We start from the raw sequence: 22,077 nt of genomic DNA on the forward strand, positions 1-22,077 counted from the left end.
CTGGTCTACTTAGTCTACCAATTCTCTGAAAGAACTTCTTACCCGCACCCTACCCTTCCCCCACCTCATCCCCAGCCTTATGTGCGAACTCCACACAGCTCAACATCACAATCACAGCACAGTCATTCTGAAGCAGCAAGTCTGAGGTTTCTGCGCCTGTAGACCAATCCTAACTAATCAACGTGGATCAGTGTTATGGTTGGGGTAGGTGGGGCTTGTATATGGGATACATTTTTGTTTTGATTTTGAAGAGAATAGTGGAGTTTATATCTAATGTTAGTATTCAGCAGCTTATTAGGCAAATATATTGAACATTAAGATTAGTAATTTTTAGCCTAGATCTACAATAATTTATTTTCACTCTACTGAAAGTTCTAACACGAGGAAAGCTTTGCAGTGAAGAGAATGTTTTGTTCAATTCTTAAATCTTGCTGCATTTACCTAGGTATTGACAAGGTTTCGGGTGTTTCTGACTCTTAAAATGTGTTGACTCTATCATAAGGGCTGTGGAGACTGTCATTGAGTATGTTCAAGAGATCAATCTATTTCTAGATATTAAAGATATCACACAATACGCGGATTGTGCAGGAAAATGGGTGAAACCAGAGCCGCCTTGATATACCAGTGGTTCCTGTAGATCTTCTAGCCATAGCTATATAACAGGTTTCTTGAATTCTGACCCTCCATCTCGTAGTTGCAATGAGTGAGCCCTGAAGCCCTAATATGCAATCCTTCTCCATGTATTCACAAGTTTACACAATTTCTCCAACACTCCCTCAACTTTTGATATCCTATCTCTACCTTCAGCCATTAGTCACAAACCCACAGCTGTCAAAAAGAACATTAGCATGAGGGAATGAGAGTTCTGAATTTATTCACAAACCTTCAAGGCAAACCAACATAATGAGAGAAATGTCACTCTTGTGCCCTGATTTGTGACGAATGTGAGTATGGACAAAAACATTTGTGTGCTCCAGCGCAGTGTTACCTCCTTGCTTTTAACTGCATTAGAGACAGGTGTCTGATTTACCATCTCCCATTTCCTGGATGGCCTTGTGTTTCAAAAACGCTGGTACAAAACGTCATTTTACTTCTAAAATTCCTTCTGCTTTTGTCTCATAGTTCTCCCCTTCATCGAGCTGCTGCAAAACCCAACCACGCCTGCTCAACTTGACTGCCTGACTGAAAATCACAACTTTCTGGAGCTAGGCTCAACATGTAATTGAGTTTGGAGGGAGATTGTTCAGGGCCCACTCCATTCTCCCACCCATGGGAAAAGACAGAGGGCTGGGTTTTAGTTGGGGAAGTGCTGAATGCACTACTCAAAGCCCCCTGGCCTAGGCCTCCAAAAATAAGGTCATCCAGAAGCCAACTCTCCCCCTGGCAGTCTGTCCTGCAGCCATGTCACACTGGCTAAATTCATGAACAGTGGAACTCCTCGCTCAGGACAAAGTCCTCTCCTTGGGAGCTGCCATCTCCATAACACCTGGCATCACAGGAACTCAGTAATGAGCAGTGCCAAGACTACAGGAAGCTGGCCATAGAGGAACATGGCTGCCCCGAGAAGGTAGTTCCCAGAGGTCTAAGTCAGTGAGGGATCCCAGAGCCTGGAGAGGGAGGAGGGAGGCAGGGATTTGTGAGGCACAGAAAAAAGTGGCACAGAAGAAAGGGAAAGCAATGTCTTTGGTGTGGGGAGGGCGGGGGATTTGGCAGTGGGGAGGGGTGGTGGTGCCGTTGTTGGACACACACCTGAGGTACCCCTGCTTTCTTCCTGCCTTTGTTTATGTAGACATTTCTATATCACCTACCCATTCCCACCCAACTCCTCTGCCAACCATGTTATGACATGGGCAGATTTCCATTCAGGTCATCAGGCTTAATAATAAGCCTAAATTACCCTTAGTTATTTACATATGGCAAGCGGACTGCTGATTTCAGTGTATTATGAGGGTGAGCTCAAGGGTCAGTGGAAAAATGGTGGGCTGGCCACTTGTCCCACCTGAAGGTCTGCCCTTTTGGGAGCATGTAAAATACAGCCCAGATGTGAGAGCTCTGGCTGCACCTTTTCATGATTTTATTTGCTGTCCTTCCTCAGTTCCTGTCTGAATGGGGACAGGAAAAGTCCGACCCTAGCACAACACGGGGTCTTAAATAGTAATAGAATCTGCTGATGGAAACTATATCTTAGAATGAGTGTGAGTCGGGTTTTGGGAGAATTTGAAATCAAGAGGAAGGTATATTGATGAAGAATACCACAGGCTACCATGAGGGAAAGAAGTATTTGTAAATGTGAAGAGATATGACTGGAGCTTTAAAAATACACATTTCTTTGTTACCGTGTTTCTGCATTTTGAGTTTTATTGCATATAACTGTACCTGTCAGACTAATTCAGAGATGGTGTTTAACTTTTCCTTTGGAGGATGCAATGCAGTGTCTATAAATGTAAATGATTGTACTGTCGGTGCCAGTTGAGTGTGCAGAATAGACAATTTACTCATACTGGCTCTGCATAGTTTTTCATTACTGGTTTGTATGAAACTGCCCTAATCCCTAGCAAAAATTCAGTGGGCAACTTTGCAATGAGGCAGAACCGTGTGCATGTGCAAACTAGCACATTGCAGTTGTCTGCCACCTGTGCTGAGGAATGTGGCCTGGAGTGCAGACAGAGAAGATGGTGCAGCCTCAGCAGACTGGAGAGCTGTTTCTACTTCAATTACTTCTGTGATATAAACATAGCATATTTTGTGTCAGCTGTGCAGGGTGTGAATATTTATTCTGTGATACTGATGCTATAGTGGATTGGACAGTTGGTGCCCTGTACAGCAGCAATTATTTGCATCAGAGTGCAACAGCTGGAAGCAGAGGAATTTGTAGCCAAGAGCTTGACTGCAGCTACTAAACTACTTGGGCTCGCAGAAAAGTAATACTACTTTGCATGTTAGGCTGGATGTGTGGAATAAATTGCATATTCCAGATATGTAGAAAACTATGAATGATTATGTTAGGATGAGAGGATACTTCCTCCAGTTCATCTGGAACTGTGGCGGGGCAGGGGGGAACGTTTGAATAAAAGGACCTTTCTCAATAAAATGGAGATTTAAACTACAGTGCAGGAGGAGACCATTTGGTCCATTGAGTCAGCACCAGCAACAATCCCACCCAGGCCATATCCCCATAACCCCATCATTTACCCTAGCTAGTCCACCTGACTCTAAGGGGCAATTTAGCATGGCCAATCCACCTAACCTGCATGTCTTTGGAGTGTGGGAGGAAACTGGAGCACCAGAATGAAACCCACGGAGACACAGGGAGAATGTGCAAACTTCACACAGACAGTAACCCATGCCGGGAGTCCAACCCAGGCCTCTGACGCTGTGAAGCACAGTGCTAACCACTGTGCCACTGTGCCACCTAGATGAGGAGGAATTTTTTTCTCTTAGAGATTTGTTATCGTTTGAAATTCTCTTCCCCAGCGAGCAGTGGAGGGTAGTTGGGTTTTATATTCAAGGCTGAATTAAAGTGATCTTTGATTGGAAAGGGAGGGGAGTTGAGCATTGTGGGGGCAGGTAGGAAAGTGGAGCCACCATCAGATTAGTCATGATCTTGTTGAATAGTGGAGCAGGCTTCTTGGGCTGAATGGCCTGCTCCTATTTCTTTTGATTTCTTTGGCTTTGAATTTTATCTTCAAAGCCAAAAAAAGTCCTTCAGTAAAGCTGCTGTAAATAGGTTTTTTTTAATTGATACTTACTTTTCTCAGCATATGCCATTGCAGGACTTTTACTTAAAAGCTTATGGTTCATAACTAGGTCAAGGTGATTTCCTCGCAAATATATATGCATTGTTGAGTTTCCTACAAGTAACAGAAGAAACTTTCTGTCCAAGTTCCCCTTTTTGCATCACACCCACCGTTTGGTCATTATAGTGAATCAAAGGCTGAGATTTTATCCCTTCAAAACCCACTCAGCTGTGCTGAATTCAAATTGGACCCAGGTGTCAGAGTTGTTTTTAGAAAGTAACGGCCACAAATGTTTCATTCATGTACTAAGTTCTTCAGCTTCTTAAACAGATTGATGGCAAATTGTCAGCATGCATCCAGATGTGCCAAATCCTCAATTTAACCTTGAATCCTTTTGAGACATTTGGTTTTGTGGTTTACTATTTGTTTAGTGTAAATGAATGTCTAGTTTAGAAATTTGTAAATAAAGTTAATGACATCACTGGATGGAATTTTGATTCCGTGTTAGCTATCAGTGAGTACAGCGACATGGGTGCAGAATCCCACAAGAGTAAGGAAATGGTACAGTGGCACAGTGGTTAGCATTGAAGCCTCTCAGCGCTAGGAACCCGTGTTCAATTCCAGCCTTATTTCACTGTCTGTGTGGAGTTTGCATGTTCTCCTCATGCTTGCGTGTGTTTCCTCCAAGTGCTCTGATTTCCTTCTATAGTCCGAAGGTGTGCGGGTTAGGTTGATTGGCCATGCTAAAATGACCCTTGATATCAGGGGGATTAGCAGGGTAAATGCGTGTAGTAATGGGGCTAGGGTCTGAGGGGGGTTGCTGTTGGTGCAGGCTTGATGGGCTGAATGGCTTCCTTCTGTACTGCAGGGACTCTAGGATTTCATGAAACACAATTCTTGCGAACGAGATCCCGTTTTGTGACTTTTCATGCCACTCGCCGATTACATAACTAAGCTCCCACTCATAATTCATTATAATTAACGCGCCCCTCCCCCTCCCCCCACCCCTCTCCTACGAGCATTAATTGTGCCCCAGCATAACATCGCACCAGTGTGAGGGCTGCATTAAGGGATGCTGCGGAGGACACGAGGAGGCAGACTTACCCTGGCTGCACGAAGTAGATCATTCACCTTCTTCTGACACTGCAGCCTCGTCCTCTTATGGAGTAAGCTGGCACTCCCTATCATGGCCACACCGTCCCAGGTGGGATTGGTCACTTTGCTGGCTGGACGTCTGACTGATTGTGGGTCGAGGGTTTCCTGCCTTTCCCTGACCCCATCCAGAAGTTTGCTGAAGGCTCCCTTGGTAAAACGTGGTGCAGTCTTTCTGGCAGCCATCCCCTTGATTGGACTTGGAACGTGTAGAGGTGGAGCATTTAAAAGGAGCGCTCCACTGATTGCCAAGATTAAGTTGCAGTAGGGTGAGTGATTCAGAGGCCGGCTGCCACAGGCGTGGTGTGAACTATGTGAAATAAACATATTTTTCTAGAAGAGACTGAATATTTCTCACCAGCAGGATTCTCTCTGGATTTCTCACTGAGACCCATACTTAGAAAAAATATTGGAAAGTTTCACTGTTTGTCTCAGCATTTTAACATTTCTGACAGTACACGAGAGCACCAATAACCAATTATTGTAGATTGAAAATGCCTGAAAGGAACTTCTGCTTAAATAAGAAATAAATCTGCTCCACTGATTAAGTTGTCTGATTTCTTCCATGTTTTTAGCCACAGCCTGAAAACAAGTGGGGGAGGATAAGGGCACACGTAAACAAATATTCTGATATGGGAGCTGATCAGAGATTGGCAGAAAGTAATTTATTATTTTGTAGTGCCATGCAGCCTCCCGGCAATCACAACCATATGTAAAGAATCAGCGGGGTGTGGGGCTAATGTGCATGTCAGCATGCACCTCTAAACAAAGAGCATAGTTTTCCCTATTATCTGTATGTTTTCCTTCCCACAGTCTCCAAGGCCTATTTTACAATGTCAGCATGGGATTTAATGGATCTCTGTCAGCACAACAAGAGTTTCAATCAAGAGAACTTTTTTCCCACATCTTATCTTTCGATACTTTCTGGTTAGGATATGATCAGGACCATATGGTCTTAATGTCGTTGAATCGTCACTGTAGGGTTATTTTATTTCAGGAACAGAGGAAAACAATTACTGTAAAGGTCTCTCCTTTTGCTGTTTATTGGGAGCTTATTTTTTTGTCAGGCATGGCTCAGTTGGTTACACTGTTGCCTCTGAGTTCTGGATTCAAATTGCTCTCCAGGAGTACAGCACTGTTGGAGGTACCATAAAACTGAACCCCTGTCTGTCTTCTATGGGGGTATAAAAGACTCCATGGGACTATTTTGAAGAAGAGCAAGGATACAATCCCTGGTGTCCTTGCTAATATTTATCCCTTAAACAGCATCACCAAAATGGGTAATCTGGTCTTTATCACATTGCTACATATGGGAGCTTTTTGACTGCTGTGTTTCCTACATTACAACAGTGACTGATTCTACCTGACCTGCGGACTTTCATGGCACACAAACTGCGCACTCCAGCCCATGTGTGTTTCTTTTCACACCAGAGTCAGCTCTATGACGCAGGTTCTAGTCAGACTGGAGTGAGTAAGGTCTGTTTGAACTCAGCACTGAGCTCCAGTGTCCCTGCTGAATTTGGCTTTCACACATTTGAGAGTCATATACCACCGCAATATCACCGGTGATTTTGGGTTAATGCTTTTTGCTATATATAGACTTCGGGATCAGGAATCCATCCGCCATTTTGGATACACTGTGGAGCCTCCCTGACTCCACAACAATCCAGGCCTAAATGTGGTCATTCGTGCACCGAAATGTGCCTCTGCACCCGAACATAAAATTAGCCCTATATTTCAAAAGTACTTAATTGACTGTAAAATGTTTGGGACATCCTATGGTCATGAACACACTATATAAATACAAGTCTTTTTTTGCTTTTTATGTGTGAATAAAATTAGCTGTAATTTATTCCTTTTTCTCAATAAAAGCTCAGAGGGAATAATACTCAAGCTTTTTCTTGTAATGAAGGATCTTTCATTTATGATTAAGAATGCAATGCGAAGGAGTATTAGCTCAAATGTGGTCGCAATTTTGATTGTGCTGAAGTTAGAGAACACACAAACTGGCATGCTGTACAATTGCAGCTATTTTTCCTGGGCTACGGAGCTATAGGCCGGAATTTTACCGCGGCGGGTGAGGATCGCAGAACAAAATTCTTCTTTGGCCTCGGGCGGGATTTTACGAGCCTCGCCCAAGCGAGATCATAAAATCCCAGCGGTAGGGTTTAATTTTGCAGTGCTATTTTTTAACCATTTAAGTAATTTGTCAACTGGAGAATCAACTTGAACCTTAAATTAGTGTAACAAACTCCAGCTGTGTAATGGCTTGAGTGGAAAAGAATTGACATCTGTGTCATGGCTTTTCAATGAACAGCACAGTTAAAGAGCTGCATGTATTTTCAGATTTCCTTAACACACTAACTCAACAGCCCTTGGGAGTTTCTGGTCTTTGTCCCAGAATCTTGTTTTCTGCAAATTCATTTTCTTTGGAATGTTTGCAGATGGCTTTAATGGTTAAATCAATTACTAAGTGCTGGGAAACACACCAGTTTGCTTCTGAGAATATCACAAATTATTTCATAAATCAGAAACCGAATGGAGAATTTAACTCACTTTTCAATAAGCATTTTAATTAAAGTCTATTTGGCAAACTGCTCCATTTTTTTCAATTAAGGTAAGGTACCTCATATACACTTTTGCAGCAATCTTATATCTTTGCAAGCCAAATCTTTTGTTTCCCTTTATGTACGTCTATCTAAAGGTTTTGAAGGGAATTTGGTCTGACTATGATATTGTGTAAAGTGTTCTTTTGACTATCAATTAGCAAAGTAAATAATGATGCAGTACTCTGTCAGACATCTGGAAGTATGGATGTATGGAGGAAAATATAGTTCCTAATTTTGCAGCAGTACATGTGAAATTTCAGAATTGATTTATTGAATGAATTTATACAGATTGCAAGTTGAAAACAATGTAAATCTACTAGTTATTCCTTTCCCAAGTTAACCATATTTGACTAATTATTCCTGGGTGAAGCACTGGCTCTGATTTATAGCACACGTGTGGGAAATATAAGTAGAGTGAAAAAATCTGGGCTCATCATGATAATCCCATTGTAAGTGACCTGGTGCACCTGAAGTTCATTAAAAACAAAACTACTGGAATATTTGAGTTGTTACTGCCATTAACTGGGGGAACATTGCCCACGGTGATGGAAGTGTGAGTTGTATCAGCTCCATTATGTGTGTTAACTGTTGACAAGTGAGCTGTGCTTTCTTTGTTAGGGGTATGTCAACTGAGATAAATTATTCTCTGGAATCCATTCATTTCTTCCTACTAGGTTTTGAGTTCTTGTGCCATTGGTTTGCATTATCTGATTACTTACAGAAAACGCAGAATGAACTGGAAGATTGGTAACTAAATGGAGTGAATCTAACTGAGATTTGCTTTATTTGCTGTAACTGCCGTTCATGATAAATTTGTGTAAGCATTTGCTCCTGGCAAATCTACTTTTTCACTTCCTTTGTACTCTGATAAAACATAGCTTCTGGATGGCTATTCTTAAAAAACCAGATCATGCAGTCATGCCAACTTTGCTTAATATCCCAGAGTTTGTGAATTTAATGTCCATTTATTGATGGTGTGGCACATTGGGTTTCCAGGCTTGTCTTGGTATCTCATTCCTTCCTCGTAAGGGATTTATGGGAATTTCTCTTTCCATTACTATTTTTTTCTCCTCCTATCCTACTGCTCCTTGGGAACTGACAGACTGACCCAAATAGTTATTCATATGGGAGGCAAAAATCATGAGTGGGGTATCATGGCTGTGGCTGACTCTGTCCCCAGTCAGTGCCCATGTATACAGTTTTCTGCATAGGGCTCAAAAGCAGGAATCAGTGTCGGGCTATTTCCTTCAACAAAGCTCAGGAACATTTAAAGTCAATTTTCGACATCCTGCTGGCATTTAAAATTTACCAATGTAATTTTCTAAATTTCATTCAGTGATTAACTTGCATGGTTTACAACTAGTACTGCAAAACTTAAAGCAGATGTTTCATTGCTCAATCATTTATAATTGGTTTATTTCCTAGAATCCTACAGAAAATCGAGGAACATTTGGCATCCATATCCGTGTTCTGGGAGATTGGACAGGTAAGTCTAAAATGTTACAGCTGAATTAGAATATGGAAATATTTATGCTTAATCATATCATCATTCAGACCACTTCCTCAAATGTACCCATAGAAAATTACAGCTCAGAAACAGGCCTTTTGGCCCTACTTGTCTGTGCTGAACCATTTTTTTGCCTGGTCCCACTGACCTGCACTTGAACCACATCCCTCCACACCCCTCTCATCCATGAACCTGTCCAAGTTTTTCTTAAATGTTAAAAGTGACCCCGCATTTACCACATTATCTGGCAGCTCATTCCACACTCCCACCACTCTCTGCGTGAAGAAGCCCCCCCCAAAATTCCCTTTAAACTTTTCTCCTTTCACCCTTAGCCCATGCCCTCTGTTTTTTTTTCTCCCCTAGCCTCAGTGGAAAAAGCCTGCTTGCATTCACTCTATCTATACCCATCTATACCCCCCAGAATACTCCCCTGCTGAAACTAGCCCCTAGACTACTCCCTTCCTTAAACCTATCCTCTAGATCACTCCCATCCCCTCCTCAAAAATATCCCCAAGCCACAATCCTCCTGAAGCCAATGCCCCAGACCATTCCCTTTCCCTCATCAAATTGTCTTTGTCTGGCAACAGTTAAGGTGATGCCAGCCAAAGTCCTCGAGCCTTAAATTCACATGCAGGCTATTTTTTTCTTTTAGTGAAATGCAGGAAATTTTTGAATGTTTTCTTTCACAGAATTTGGTCATTGCTGGCTAGACTAGCACTTATTGCCCATTCCTAATTGCCCTTGAGAAAATAGGCTGGGCTGAGGTGAAACTTGCTTGCTGTAATGTTCATATAAGAATACTTGGAGAACAATGTATCAGAAGTGTGATGCAGCTTGATGAACAAGTTGTTGAATGATTGGTAGTGAGCTAATCCCTGTCATTAATATCAATGTTGATGCACTTGAAGAAAAGGTTCAGGAGTTTATTTGTCCTCCTGTGGAATGTTGGCCAGTTGAGAGAATAGGACTTGGTGGGAAGACATTTTTCAGCAATCCAGACACAAGTATCAAGTCCATCAAAATTAACTTTGTCAGAGTTTTGTCTGAATGTTTGTGGGACTGGCTTCAAGAAGAACATTTGTTTGTTGGTCCTTCAATTGAAATCGGAGGGTGCAACAGAGGCATTGCTAATGGGAGTTCTCTGGCACTCTTAATTGTCGTCTATACACTGTCTAGGTCAATCACATTGCCTTATAGGATGTGTGATGACAACTAATCTGTACACTAAGACCTCTGTTGACTTGCAGAGGTCTTTATTGTCAAATATTCACTGCTGTAGTTTGTAGAAGGTTGAGTTGGTGCAGCTGATCCAGTGTTGGATCTCCTTGTCAATAATGTCCTTTTGAGAGAGTTGGATGCCAAGGTTTGCGAGATGCCTGTAGATTCCAGAGTCTCCTTCAATATATACGGCAGGTAGAATATTTGACCAGATGTGTTTTGTTTTGGCAACACTCAAGGACGGATTAAGTTTCTTGCCTGCCGAATTGAAGAGAGCAAGAATGGCTTGCAAATCTAACGCAGAGTGGGCAATGGTACTGCAGTCATGCACACTCTGGAGATGATAAATGTGTATGATGGTTAGTTTCATTTTTTACATGGAGGCCACTGAGGTTAAAGAATTTCTCATCTAGGTAGTTTTTAATACTGAGATCAGAGATAGATTGTAAGCAGTATGGAGGGAGATCAAGTAACATTTTTTGATCCAGGATTTTGAAGACATCCGACTCAAGATGGTTGCAGTCATTTCCAGATGAACCAATTGCAGGATTGTGACGAAGTTTATTATGCAACAAGTCTTTGCAGCACAATTCTCAGAACCTCAGGATTTACTGAATCAATTGCATTGGTCAAGTTGATGGATGCAATTAAGAGTTTTGGTGTTATTCTTGGTATTTTCCTTGGATTTATCTGGCAACAAAGACCATGCCAGAGGTTCATTCAGAATGTCTAATGTCCCAATATGTCTCTGGGAAGATTTCACCAGCCACAGGAAATAGGTGATTCAGGAGAATTTGTGTTATGATTTTCGTCGCAGTGGATAAAAAGGAAATACCTTGGTAGTTTCCACAGCATGAATTGCCCTCCTTGAAAATAAATACAATTGTTGCACTCCTGAAGTCAGTGGTTGGGATGATGTGGAGTGGAGAGGAGTTCTTTTCTGTGTCAAATCCGTAGGATGAGTGCAAGGAATTTTGATGTGTGCAAAAGCCCACCAGTTTTAAAGACCTCAGTAGCAATTGGGGCCGCAGGGTTTGTTGTCTCATCCATTTGATTAGATGTTGTAGCTCTCTGTGATTCTACCACAGGTTACTGAGAGATATCCTGGACGGTATCAGCTGTCACAGTGGATTCATGGTTGAAGAGTATTTGATACCATTCTTTCCAGTATTGACAGATGATATTGCCATTCTTAAGAAGAGAAACACCATCCTGTGAGTGAAGGGGATTTTCCAATTGATCTCAGCTGATAATAATTGGCCCTATTGGCTTTAAAAAAAGCTTCACATGTCATGAAGTTCAGCATATTGTTGGATCTCTCGAGCTTTCTCCTCTCAGCACATGTCCTTCATATTCTGGATTTGTCTTTGGGTATCAGCTTTGAGTTGTTGGAATGCTGCTTGAGTTGTGACCTTGGGTTGTTCTGTCAGGCAATGCTGCTACTTTTTGTTCCATAGTTCAGCATCTTTTTTATTGAACCAGTCCTGCTGAAGACAATGGTCAAACCCAATGATTTGGGCAGAGGCGTTGGCTGACTTCATTTCATCCTACTATTGTGGAATTAAGTTGGATGTGGGAAGAGTTTCCAGAGAGCTATGAACCTGTACCCCTAGATCTCTTTGTTCTGTAACAGTCCCCAATGCCCTACCATCAACTGAGTAAGTCCTGTCCTGGTTTAATTTACCAAAATGCATCACCTTGCATTTATCTAATTTAAAAGGGTGGCACAATGGTTAGTACTGCTGCCTCACAGCACCAGAGTTTCCCACGTTTGATTCCCAGCTTGGGTCACTATCTGTGTAGAGTCTATATGTTTTCCTCATGACTATGTAGGGTTTCCCCCACACTCCAAAGATGTGCACGTTAGGTGGATTGGCCATGCTAAATTACCCTTCAGTATGAGGGGGACTAACGGGTTATGGGGATAGGGCCTGGATGGGCTTGTTGTTGTTGCAGGCTTGATGGGCCAAATGGCCTCCTTCTGCACTGAAAGAATTCTATGATTTTAAACTTCATTTGCCATTCATCAGCCCACTGGCCCAATTGATAAAGATCCCTTTGCAATCCTAGATAACCTTCTTCACTGTCCACTATGCCACCAATCTTGGTGTCATGTGCAAATTTATTAACTATATCTCCTAAATTCTTGACAAATCATTAATATAAGTGGCAAATAACAGTGGACCCTGCACCGATCTCAAAGGCACACTGCTGGTCACAGACCTTTAGTTTGAAAAACAACCCTCTACAACCATCCTCTCTCTGGATTCTGCCGTCAAGCCAATTTTTGTAACCATTCGGTTACCTCACTCTGGTTCCCGTAAGATTTAACCATAAGGAACAGCTTACCATGTGGTACCTTGTCAAAGTCCTTGCTAAAATCGATGTAGATAATGTCAACTGCACTGCCCTTCTCTAACATCTTGGTTACCCTTTCAAAAAACTCAATCAAAGTTGTGGGACATGATTTTCCACTTACAAAACGATGCTGACTGTACCTAATCAGAGATTGCCTCTCTAAATGCCTGTCTCTCAGAATACCTTCTAACAACTTACCCACTACAGACGTTAGGCTCATTGGCCTGGAGTTCCCAGGCTTTTCCCTGCAGTCCTTTTTGAACAAAGGCACAACATTTGCATCCTCCAATTTTCAGGCACCTTGCCTGTGGCTGTTGATGATTCAAGTATCTCTGCTAGGGTACTTGCAATTTCCTTCCTAGCCTTCCACAATGTCCTGGGATAGACTTCATCAGGTCCCTGAGATTTGTCTACCTTGATGCGCTTTACGACTTAAAGCACCTCCTTCCCTGTAATATGTGTACCCCTCCAGACATCACTACTTATTTCCCCAAGTTGCCTAACATCCATGCCTTTCTCAACAGTAAATACTGATGAGAAATATTAATTTAGAATCTCCACGGTTATAGGATACTCCTATGGATGGGAAAATTTATGAGCATGGGATGCATGATTCTAACAATGGATGGTTGCTGGGACCATGTTATCAAGGAGCAGCAGATTTCACTTAGTATTATGCACACTTCAGAGTGCTTCCAACCTTTTCTGTTTTTATTACTGCCTCAAACATGTTGGGCCATGTGGCTTGTGTCTTTGTTGAAACTTCTATGTAATTTGATGTGGCTATGGCTCAGTTAGTAGCACCCTGAGTTAGAACTTGTAAGTTCAAGTTTCACTCCAGGACTTTTGTTCAATAATCTAAGCTGATACTTTGGATAGTAGTATCAGAGGTGCCTCTTTCAAATGAGATGATAAACTGAGGTCCTGTCTACCCTTTCAAGTGGCATATTTTGAAGACGCTGTATCTCGTGTACTTATCAATACATACTCCTCAGTCAGCATCACAAAAAATATATTATCTGGTCATTATTACTTTGTTTTGTTTGCCGTGTGAAAATTAGCTGCTGAATTTCCTACATTACAATGATTCTTATATTTCACATGGTTATAAAGTGTTTTGAGATGCCCTGTGATTGAGTAATGTGGTGTGTATATATACACAGGTCTGTCTTAAAATGGGTTCCTGTAATAAGTATTAGCAATTTAATAATGCATACTTGTTTATTTGAAAATCTTGGCTTGTTTCCACTTGTACACTTGTCAGCCTGTACATGTACCACCATCCACCCTCCAGAACAACAACAACAACAACACCCCCCCGTCCCCCAATTCCCACCTGCCACTTACTTCCATGGACAGGAATATTATGAGCATGTGATGCATGATTGTAACAAGGATTGATGGTTATTGGGAGCAATTTGAAAGAAGCAGTACATTTCACTTAGCGTTGTGGCACACCCCAGGAAACCCATTTTAACATGTACTGGTTGACTTTATCTGGTTGATTCAATTCAAACTGCATGCGGAAAGTGAGTGTCAAATGATGATTTGATGGTGGAGTTCCACATGATATAGTTCTCTGAAGTACCATCCCTTCAAATACTGTGCCAAGTTCTTGAGTTGACATTCAACTGTCTTCATATCTTTTCTATTCACTTTCACATTTCTCGCCTTTGCTTATCCTTAGCCACCACAATTCTATATTCAATTCATTAATACGTATGTTGGAGTTTCATACCAGGCAGTAAGGGGTCCAAGTGGCTTTTTATTCTCTAGTTATCCTGGAGCAAGGGGCAAGTTCACATTTTTGACATTCGTGAATTAATGGGTATCCTTAGCAGGTTACAGTGAAAAACTTTCTCAGAGATATCTTCAGTGCTTTCCTCTCTCACTGCCCACACCAAGCGATTTCTTGGTTCTGTGGTTCAATTCTTACCATTTTCACTTCAGCCATCATGTTACATATTTTACAGTATATTTTATGTAAACTTCCCGTGGGCCCTGCACTGGGAAGATCCAAAATTGGCTGTCATTGTGCACTCAGAAAAAGTTGGAGGAATTATAAGCACTTCTGTATTCTGGGTAATTATTTTACAGACCTGTAGTACCCCTCAATGGGAATCCATGTCCAGCGACTGCTCCCTGATTAACAACACCCCTCCCCTCATCGCCCCTCTCAGGCCTAGCCCAGCTCAACCAATCTTTCCTGCCATTTTGTGTGATCCTCGATCCCATCCCCTGCAACCACCCCACTCCCAAACCAAATTCTAACAACTTACTCGACGATCCTACGCTCTCCCTGGATTGAAATTGACCAGACCTTGTCCACCTCACAGAGCTTGGCCAGCCTGAGTTGAAAGATCAAATGAGACTTGATCAGAAAAATTTTAAGGTAAGGAAGTTGGAGACGACTGGCAACCTGACTCTGATTACCACTCCACAAAAGTTCAGGCCCACAAAAATGTTTTTCAAACTTGCCCAAGAACTGTTAAGAATTGATTAAACCTATTACTTAAACCAGCTCCGGGTGGCACGGTGGCATCTCACTCCTGACTTGTGCTTTGGAGGCAGGAGGTGAGTTACTCATGACAGAATTCCTAGTTGCTAACCTGCTCTTGTCCCTGTAGAATGTGGCAGAGTGGTTAGCACTGCTGCCTCGTAGCACGAGGGATGTGGGTTCAATTCCAGCTTCGGGTCACTGTCCGTGTGGAATTTGTACGTTTTCCCCATGTCTGCGTGATTTCCTCTGAGTGCTCTGATTTCCTCCCACAGTCCAAAAATGTGCAGGTTAGGTTGGTGGTCATACTAAATTGCCCCTTAGTGTCAGGGGGATTAGCAGGGTAAATACATGGGGTTACAGAGATAGGGCTTGGGTGGGATTATTGTCAGTGCAGACTCATAAGAACATAACAAATAGGAGCAGGAGTAGGCCATCTAGCCCTTCGAGCCTGCCCCGCCATTCAATAAGATCATGGCTGATCTGAAGTGGCTCAGTTCCACTTTCCTGCTTTTTCCCCATAACCTTTGTCTGTCAAAACTCGATGGGCCAAATGGCCTCCTTCTGCACTGTAGGGATTCTGTGAAATGTCTTGCTGGTCTTTTCAGAGACCCAAATATTAGGCACCATTGCTGTGCATTGAATCGCAATGAATGAGATCAGCACTGGATGCTAATAACATATCATACGTAACAAATAATTTGTGTATTTTCTTAATCTTTATTCACCTCTTGCAGAAAGATTTAGAGAATTGCTGCTATCTGAACCAAACTTCGATACAGAGATCCTGCCCATACTGCAGCAGAGAAATTACCCAAAGTAAGTCTGAATGAAAGTTGCTGTTATTTATAACAATTAATATATTACCTGATGTTAAGCTTTTATTAATGTGACACTTGCATCACTTTAATATTAGTTAATCTGTAGTTGACGGAGTTGAGACCAAGGTTAGAGATCAGAGTATATTTGGACAAAGCTGGAGGGATGGGATAAGAGAAGAAGGAAAGAAGAAAGAGATTTCAACCTATAAGGCATGCAGCTTGATACACAAGAAGTCAGCTAGTGAGGGAAATCAGGGTAGCAGGGAAAATGGACATCACGGCAACAGATAGCCACAAAATGAAAATGAGGAAAAGCCAGGAAGAGAATTTTAGGTCAGCAGGAATTCAAGACACACAAATGTCAACCAGCTGGGCTGGAGGGTGGCAAGGAAAGGGAGATAAGATTAATGGGAGAGGGATTGTTGAGGAAAGGCAGCCATGTCAGTGGATGAGATGGGAGCTGAAGAACAGGAAAACTGATCCGTGAAAAAGGGAAATGCTTAGAATGTCAAATCCAGGCAGTATCGATGGAAAATGGGGAATGTGGCTCACGGGCCATTACTGAACATTTCACCATAGGATGTGATGCAGAAGTTTGAAGGCACGGAGGGGAGAATGGATACAGAAAGGAGTTGTGGCTGAGAAAATTGAAATGTCAACTTTTCCAGGGAATTGCAAAGGGAGATAGACTTCAGAAATGGAAATTAGGCAAGTTATAGCCAGTAGAACATTGGCAACCCTGACACATCCATTAGCTGAATATAGGACATATCATCTGTGTTGGAAGTCTTTGGAGATGAAATACATAAAAGTCCATCGAAAAGGGGAGCTGAATCTTTTAAGTTTTAATGGTGCAGAATGTCAGAATCTGCTGGGAAACATGACTCACTCCCAATGAATACTAGTTCAGAACCTGGCTCTTAGCAAATGTTCTGTCAGGCCATTTGTGACAGTGAGTGTAGATTAGGTCACTCATTGATACTGTACAATACAAAAGAAATTTATCTGAGGACTTAGTTACCTTCCAGGACGATGTAAAATTAGACGATCCAAAATGTTACGGCATCAAGGTGTGTTTGGGAAAACATGCCTGATCTAAGGAGAGTGGAGTCTTGGATTACAAAAGAAACACTGATCACGTGTGCATTGATTTCTATCATTTTTATATGAAATAAAGTAGAGAACTATGTCACAGTTTATAAATACAAGGTCAATAAAGATTCTCAAAATGCAATAAGTCCTGAAAAATGAGTGTGGGGATCATGATGCATGGTTAATGTATGCCCATTGTTACTGCTGCAGGTAAAATACAAAGCTGCTGACTCATTAATTTGATTGTAGAATGCTAAGTGACTGAGTGGCTGCATGCTGTGCAGGAGGAACATAATTGTGAAAGGCTAGCATGAGTCAAATCTAGCGCAATCCATTTTAATAGTGAGTTTCCCCTGAGAAGATTGGCACAGCATGAGAGAAAGAGAGGTCTTCAAGGTTGCCTAATGCAGCACTGATGCTACACAGTTGGAGAGAGGCTCTGTGTGCACAGATGGCCCTCCAGGCAGATGTTGCAAAGGCAAATAACCGTCACGGCCAATGACAGCAGTTGAACCACAAGGACCTGACTGCAGTGCCACAAGAAGATCAATGACCACTCACCTGAGTGGTCAAGGTCAGTGAATGCATGTTTAACAAGCATGCCCATACAATTGAGCCTCTAGCTTCACACCCTGCTTAATATACAGTCACCATTTCACCAGCAATAATCTCCAGCAGTAACAACTCATAACTCACATAAATAGCTTCATTCCATCTTCATACACTTGGCATTGTTGCAAGCCTCACATGCACATCTCATTGAATTGCTGGCAACATGCACAGAGAAAGTCTTGTGGCACTGTGACAGCGACCCTACCTCTGGACCAGAACAACTGACTTCAAGCCCAATGCCAGGACTTGTTGGTTATGGAAAGAGCATTTCTGACAGTTCAATGGACTGATAATCAGCCCAGGAATTCATTCATCACTATCCTACTATTTCCCAATGGAAAAAAACAGCATGTGTGAAGATACGCTAAAAAAGTTAGTATTCAGGCTTTCACAACAGGTATATACCCAAACACATTGCATGGCACACATTGACACAGTTCCCTGTCACCTAGAAGACAAGGTGGAACAACAACACATAACCGACGGGAGACATGAATGGTTCACTCTGATGGAGGAGTTGGTAGTTGCCGTTATTAGAGCAGCCACAGTTAAGGAAATGGTCAATGACAGGTCTGAGAGCATCAAAGATAATGATGTACTCATACCTGGTTTGGCCTCTCAGATTCCATTCTCCCATATCCCACAAGCTATTTTGATTTACACATTGCAGATAATTTAGGGATGCACCTTTTGGTTTGCCCTTCCCTTGCACTTGTTTCCATTCAGCTACTGAGAAACTGGGACCTGATCATGTAATGACCTCAACGAGGCTCATGAGGTGGGCCTCTGTGGACTGGCCCATTGGACAGAAAAGTGGCAAATGGAATTTAATATGGGGGAGTGTGAGATACTTGGGGAGATCAAGCAGGACAGGGGAATACATGAGAAGTGAAGAGGAATACAGGGACCATGGACTGTATGTCCATAGGTAGGACTCAATGCCTGAAAGAGAACAGAATCATGGAATCCCTACAGTGCAGAAGGAGGCCATTCAGCACATCGAGCCTGCACCAATAACTATCCTACCTAGGCAATATCCCCATAACCCCACTGATGTATCCTGCTAATCCTCCTGACACTGAAGGTCAATTTAGCATGGCCAATTAACCCTACTCACATATCTTTGGAGTGTGGGAGGAAACTAGAGCCCCCAGAGGAAATCCATGCAGAGACGGGAAGAATGTGCGAACTCCACACAGTGACACAAGGCTGGAATCGAACCTAGGGCAAAAACCCTTATTATGCATAAAAAGGCACTTGGATATGTAGTTGAAGTCCCATAATCTTCAAGACCATGGACCTTAAACTGGAAAGAGAGATTAAGCTGGTTAACTCTCCTCCATTTTATACAGACACGCTGGACTAAGTGGTCTCCTTCTCTGCCATGCATTTTCTATGGTTCCATGTTATAAAATTATGGTAACACAGCAAGAAAGACCCTATATTAGTAGGTAGAACACTGAATGAATAGTATAAATTCCTGGAAATGGTATGCATGTTCTAATAATATTATCAGGACTCATTTTTAATAAAAAGTACCTGAAAACTGGTAGATATTCCTGACTTTAATACTAAGCCCAACCTTCAAGTTACATCATATGTTATAATTGATCACCTTTTTTTTCAATTGGCCTTTTCTTCTTTATGTCTGCTAAATGCCTGTAACTGGGTATATTTTCTAATTGTGTCCAAATCCATTGCAATAAACATCTGACATTGCTTCTATAAAATCCAAATACAGCAGATGCTCAAAAATTGAAATAGAATCATAAGAGTCCTTAAATTGCAGAAGGAGGTCATTCAGCCCATTGAGTCTGCACTGACAACAATCCCACCCAGGCCCTATCTGTGTAACCCTGCTAATCCCCCTGACATGAAGAGGCACTTAATCATGGCAAATGCATCTAACCGGCACATCTTGGACTGTGGAAGGAAAATAGAGCCCCAAACAGAACCCACGCAGACACAAGCAGAATGTGCAAACTCCACAGAAACAGTCACCAGAGGCTGGAATTGAACCTGGGTCCCTGGTGCTGTGAAATAGCAGCACTAACCACTGTGCCACCGTGCCATCCATACAAACAGAAAATGCTGGATAAATTCAGCAGGTCTGGTAGCATCTGCAAAGAATAACAGAGTTAATGTTTCGAGTCCACATGACTTCTTAAGAGCCCTGCTTCTATGTGGATTCAAAACATTAACTCTGACTTTGCGTACAGCTTTTAAACCGAAACTCCCAAATAATTCAGGATGAGCCTTTATACAATACGGGTCTGGTGATGTCTTGCAGCTTTAATTGTTAGTTCTTAAAACTGCCAGTTTAATTATTAACAAAGCACAATGAGCCATGTCAGATCACTGACTTTATTTCCTACACTGCATTCCTCCACTGTCTTTCCGCTTGTGGTAACTTGACTTGAGTTGACAGCTACCCTCTCGATTGCATGACATGTGATCAAGAACACAATGGAAATGTTCACAGTTCAATTCTAAGTGGACTAAGGAAAATATGTGGTGGTTCTCCTGTCTCTCTAATCTTTTGGCTCTGAAGCATAGCTTCCTGAGCAATTAGCACCTCAGCCTCTGCTCATTGATCATTAAACAGGGCTGAATGAATTTCGACAAAATAATGTGGAACTGAGAAGAGAGGAACCATTATGGAAATGTATATTATTAAACCATCAATTTCTTTTACGACCTAGTACAGTTTTCTGACTAGACAAATGGGTTTCAGAAGAATCACTGTCAAAATGCTGGAGAAAGGAGGAAATGAAGGATTCTATTAACTGTTTTAAACACTCTAGTCATAAGACCTCCAGCCAAGTTGTGCGGTTTGGGCAGTTAAATCATTTCAATCACTTTTTAGGTTGTTCGAACTCGTATGAGAATTGATCTCTATTAACTGCAGAAAGAATGATTTGCAACTAACCATCATATTGATCATGCTGACTGGGTGCTGAGTTATTAAAGGAATTTTTGTGGCCCCCAATCCAGAAATTTTTGGGGATCATCCTTTTGATTGAGTTCTTTTACTTTTCCAATGATAAAAGATATCAAGACCTTTGAGGAACATTAGGAGAATAACCACCTCTATTCACCTAACAAGTTAAGGAGCAATGCTCCAAAATTTCTCTGCTTCTAACCCCCCTCGCAAAGCAGCAGATTGATGAAACACCAACTTTCGTTTGCAGTCTGGTCAAAATGATCTCCTGTAATTAAGCTAATAATTCCCACTACATTCACAACCACATATTTCAGTGCATTGGAATATGCTGACATAAACTCCAATGTATTCATTGCTAAGTGACTAGCATACTGTCATGGGGCCAGCAATACACTGATGTGATGTTTTGCTGAGAGAATAGATGTTTTTCCGATTAAATCATACATTTTATTTGGTACAATTGCATGATTACCAGTAACCCTCGCCCTCTTCTTGTGACATACTAGGATCAATTTACTTTTCCCACCCATTCCCACTGAAAATTAAGATGTTTTAGTTATTTCCAAATCAGTGCAAAACAAATATTGAATTTGTGGCTCTTTCATTTGATTGCATCGTGAGCAGAAGGGTGCATTAGTAGAGAACTGAGGAAGCTTGCCTCTCTTACCACTATTCCAGTCTTCAAAATCAGATCCCTTGTACGAATTCATGTGGTGACCCCAGTGTATGCATGAAGGAATTGTATGTTGGCAGCATGCTTGGCGTTTGTTGCTTTTCCCCAGCAGTACACTAAATCATAGATGTATTACTAAGGTAAAATTAATGAGCAGGCAAGCATTTCATTGAATCATAGAATCCCTGGAGTACAGAAGGAGGCCATTTGGCCCATCAATTCTGTACCAACCACAATCTTACCCAGGCCCTATTCTTGTAACCCCACATATTTACTCTGCTAGTCCCCCTGACACTAATTTAGCATGGTCAGTAGACCTAACCTGCATTCTTTGGACTGTGGGAGGAAACCAGAGTCGGAGAAAACCCACTCAGCCATGAAGAGAATGTGCAAACTCCACACAGACAGTGACCATAGGCTGGAATTGAACACAGACCCCTGGTGCTGCGAGGCAGCAGTGCTAACCACTGTACCACTGGGCCACCCCTCGCTTACTGAATGTGCAGCTGATGTGTGACCACAACAAACAAATCCTGCAGCTTTGCGCAAGGTTTCCCAGAAGCATCCACAATTCCTAAGCCTTTGGTGGATTACAGAATCTGGGCATCTTTTGAGAGACAACGCAGTATCCAGGGCAGGCTCCTTGAGGCAAAATGTACCCACAAAGGATGTGGCTCATGATGCCCAACTGGAAGCTACAAACCATCGCAGAGAGAGAAGATACCCGAATACTGGTGGAGCATAGTCATTTTAAAAATATGATTCTGCTGCCCAGACAGATCTGATGGGTCAGTGCTGTACTCTCTCAAGGGTCTCATAGAATCATAGAAACCCGACAGTGCAGAAAGAGGCCATTT

General features: G+C 42.1%; 1 protein-coding gene across 1 annotated transcript in view; it reads left to right on the forward strand.

Moving 5' to 3' along the window:
* The window catches only part of nox4 (NADPH oxidase 4), a 147,220-nt gene that overhangs the window by 92,035 nt on the left and 33,108 nt on the right, over positions 1-22,077 (forward strand). Inside the window, exons 12-13 of the mRNA XM_080197018.1 lie at positions 8,924-8,984; positions 15,816-15,897. Coding sequence (XP_080053144.1) covers positions 8,924-8,984; positions 15,816-15,897 — 143 coding nt within the window. The remainder of the gene's footprint in view (positions 1-8,923; positions 8,985-15,815; positions 15,898-22,077) is intronic.

Source organism: Carcharhinus amblyrhynchos, chromosome 10 (genome assembly GCF_965287045.1).
Source record: "Carcharhinus amblyrhynchos chromosome 10, sCarAmb.v2.hapA, whole genome shotgun sequence".
Classification (NCBI taxonomy): domain Eukaryota; kingdom Metazoa; phylum Chordata; class Chondrichthyes; order Carcharhiniformes; family Carcharhinidae; genus Carcharhinus; species Carcharhinus amblyrhynchos.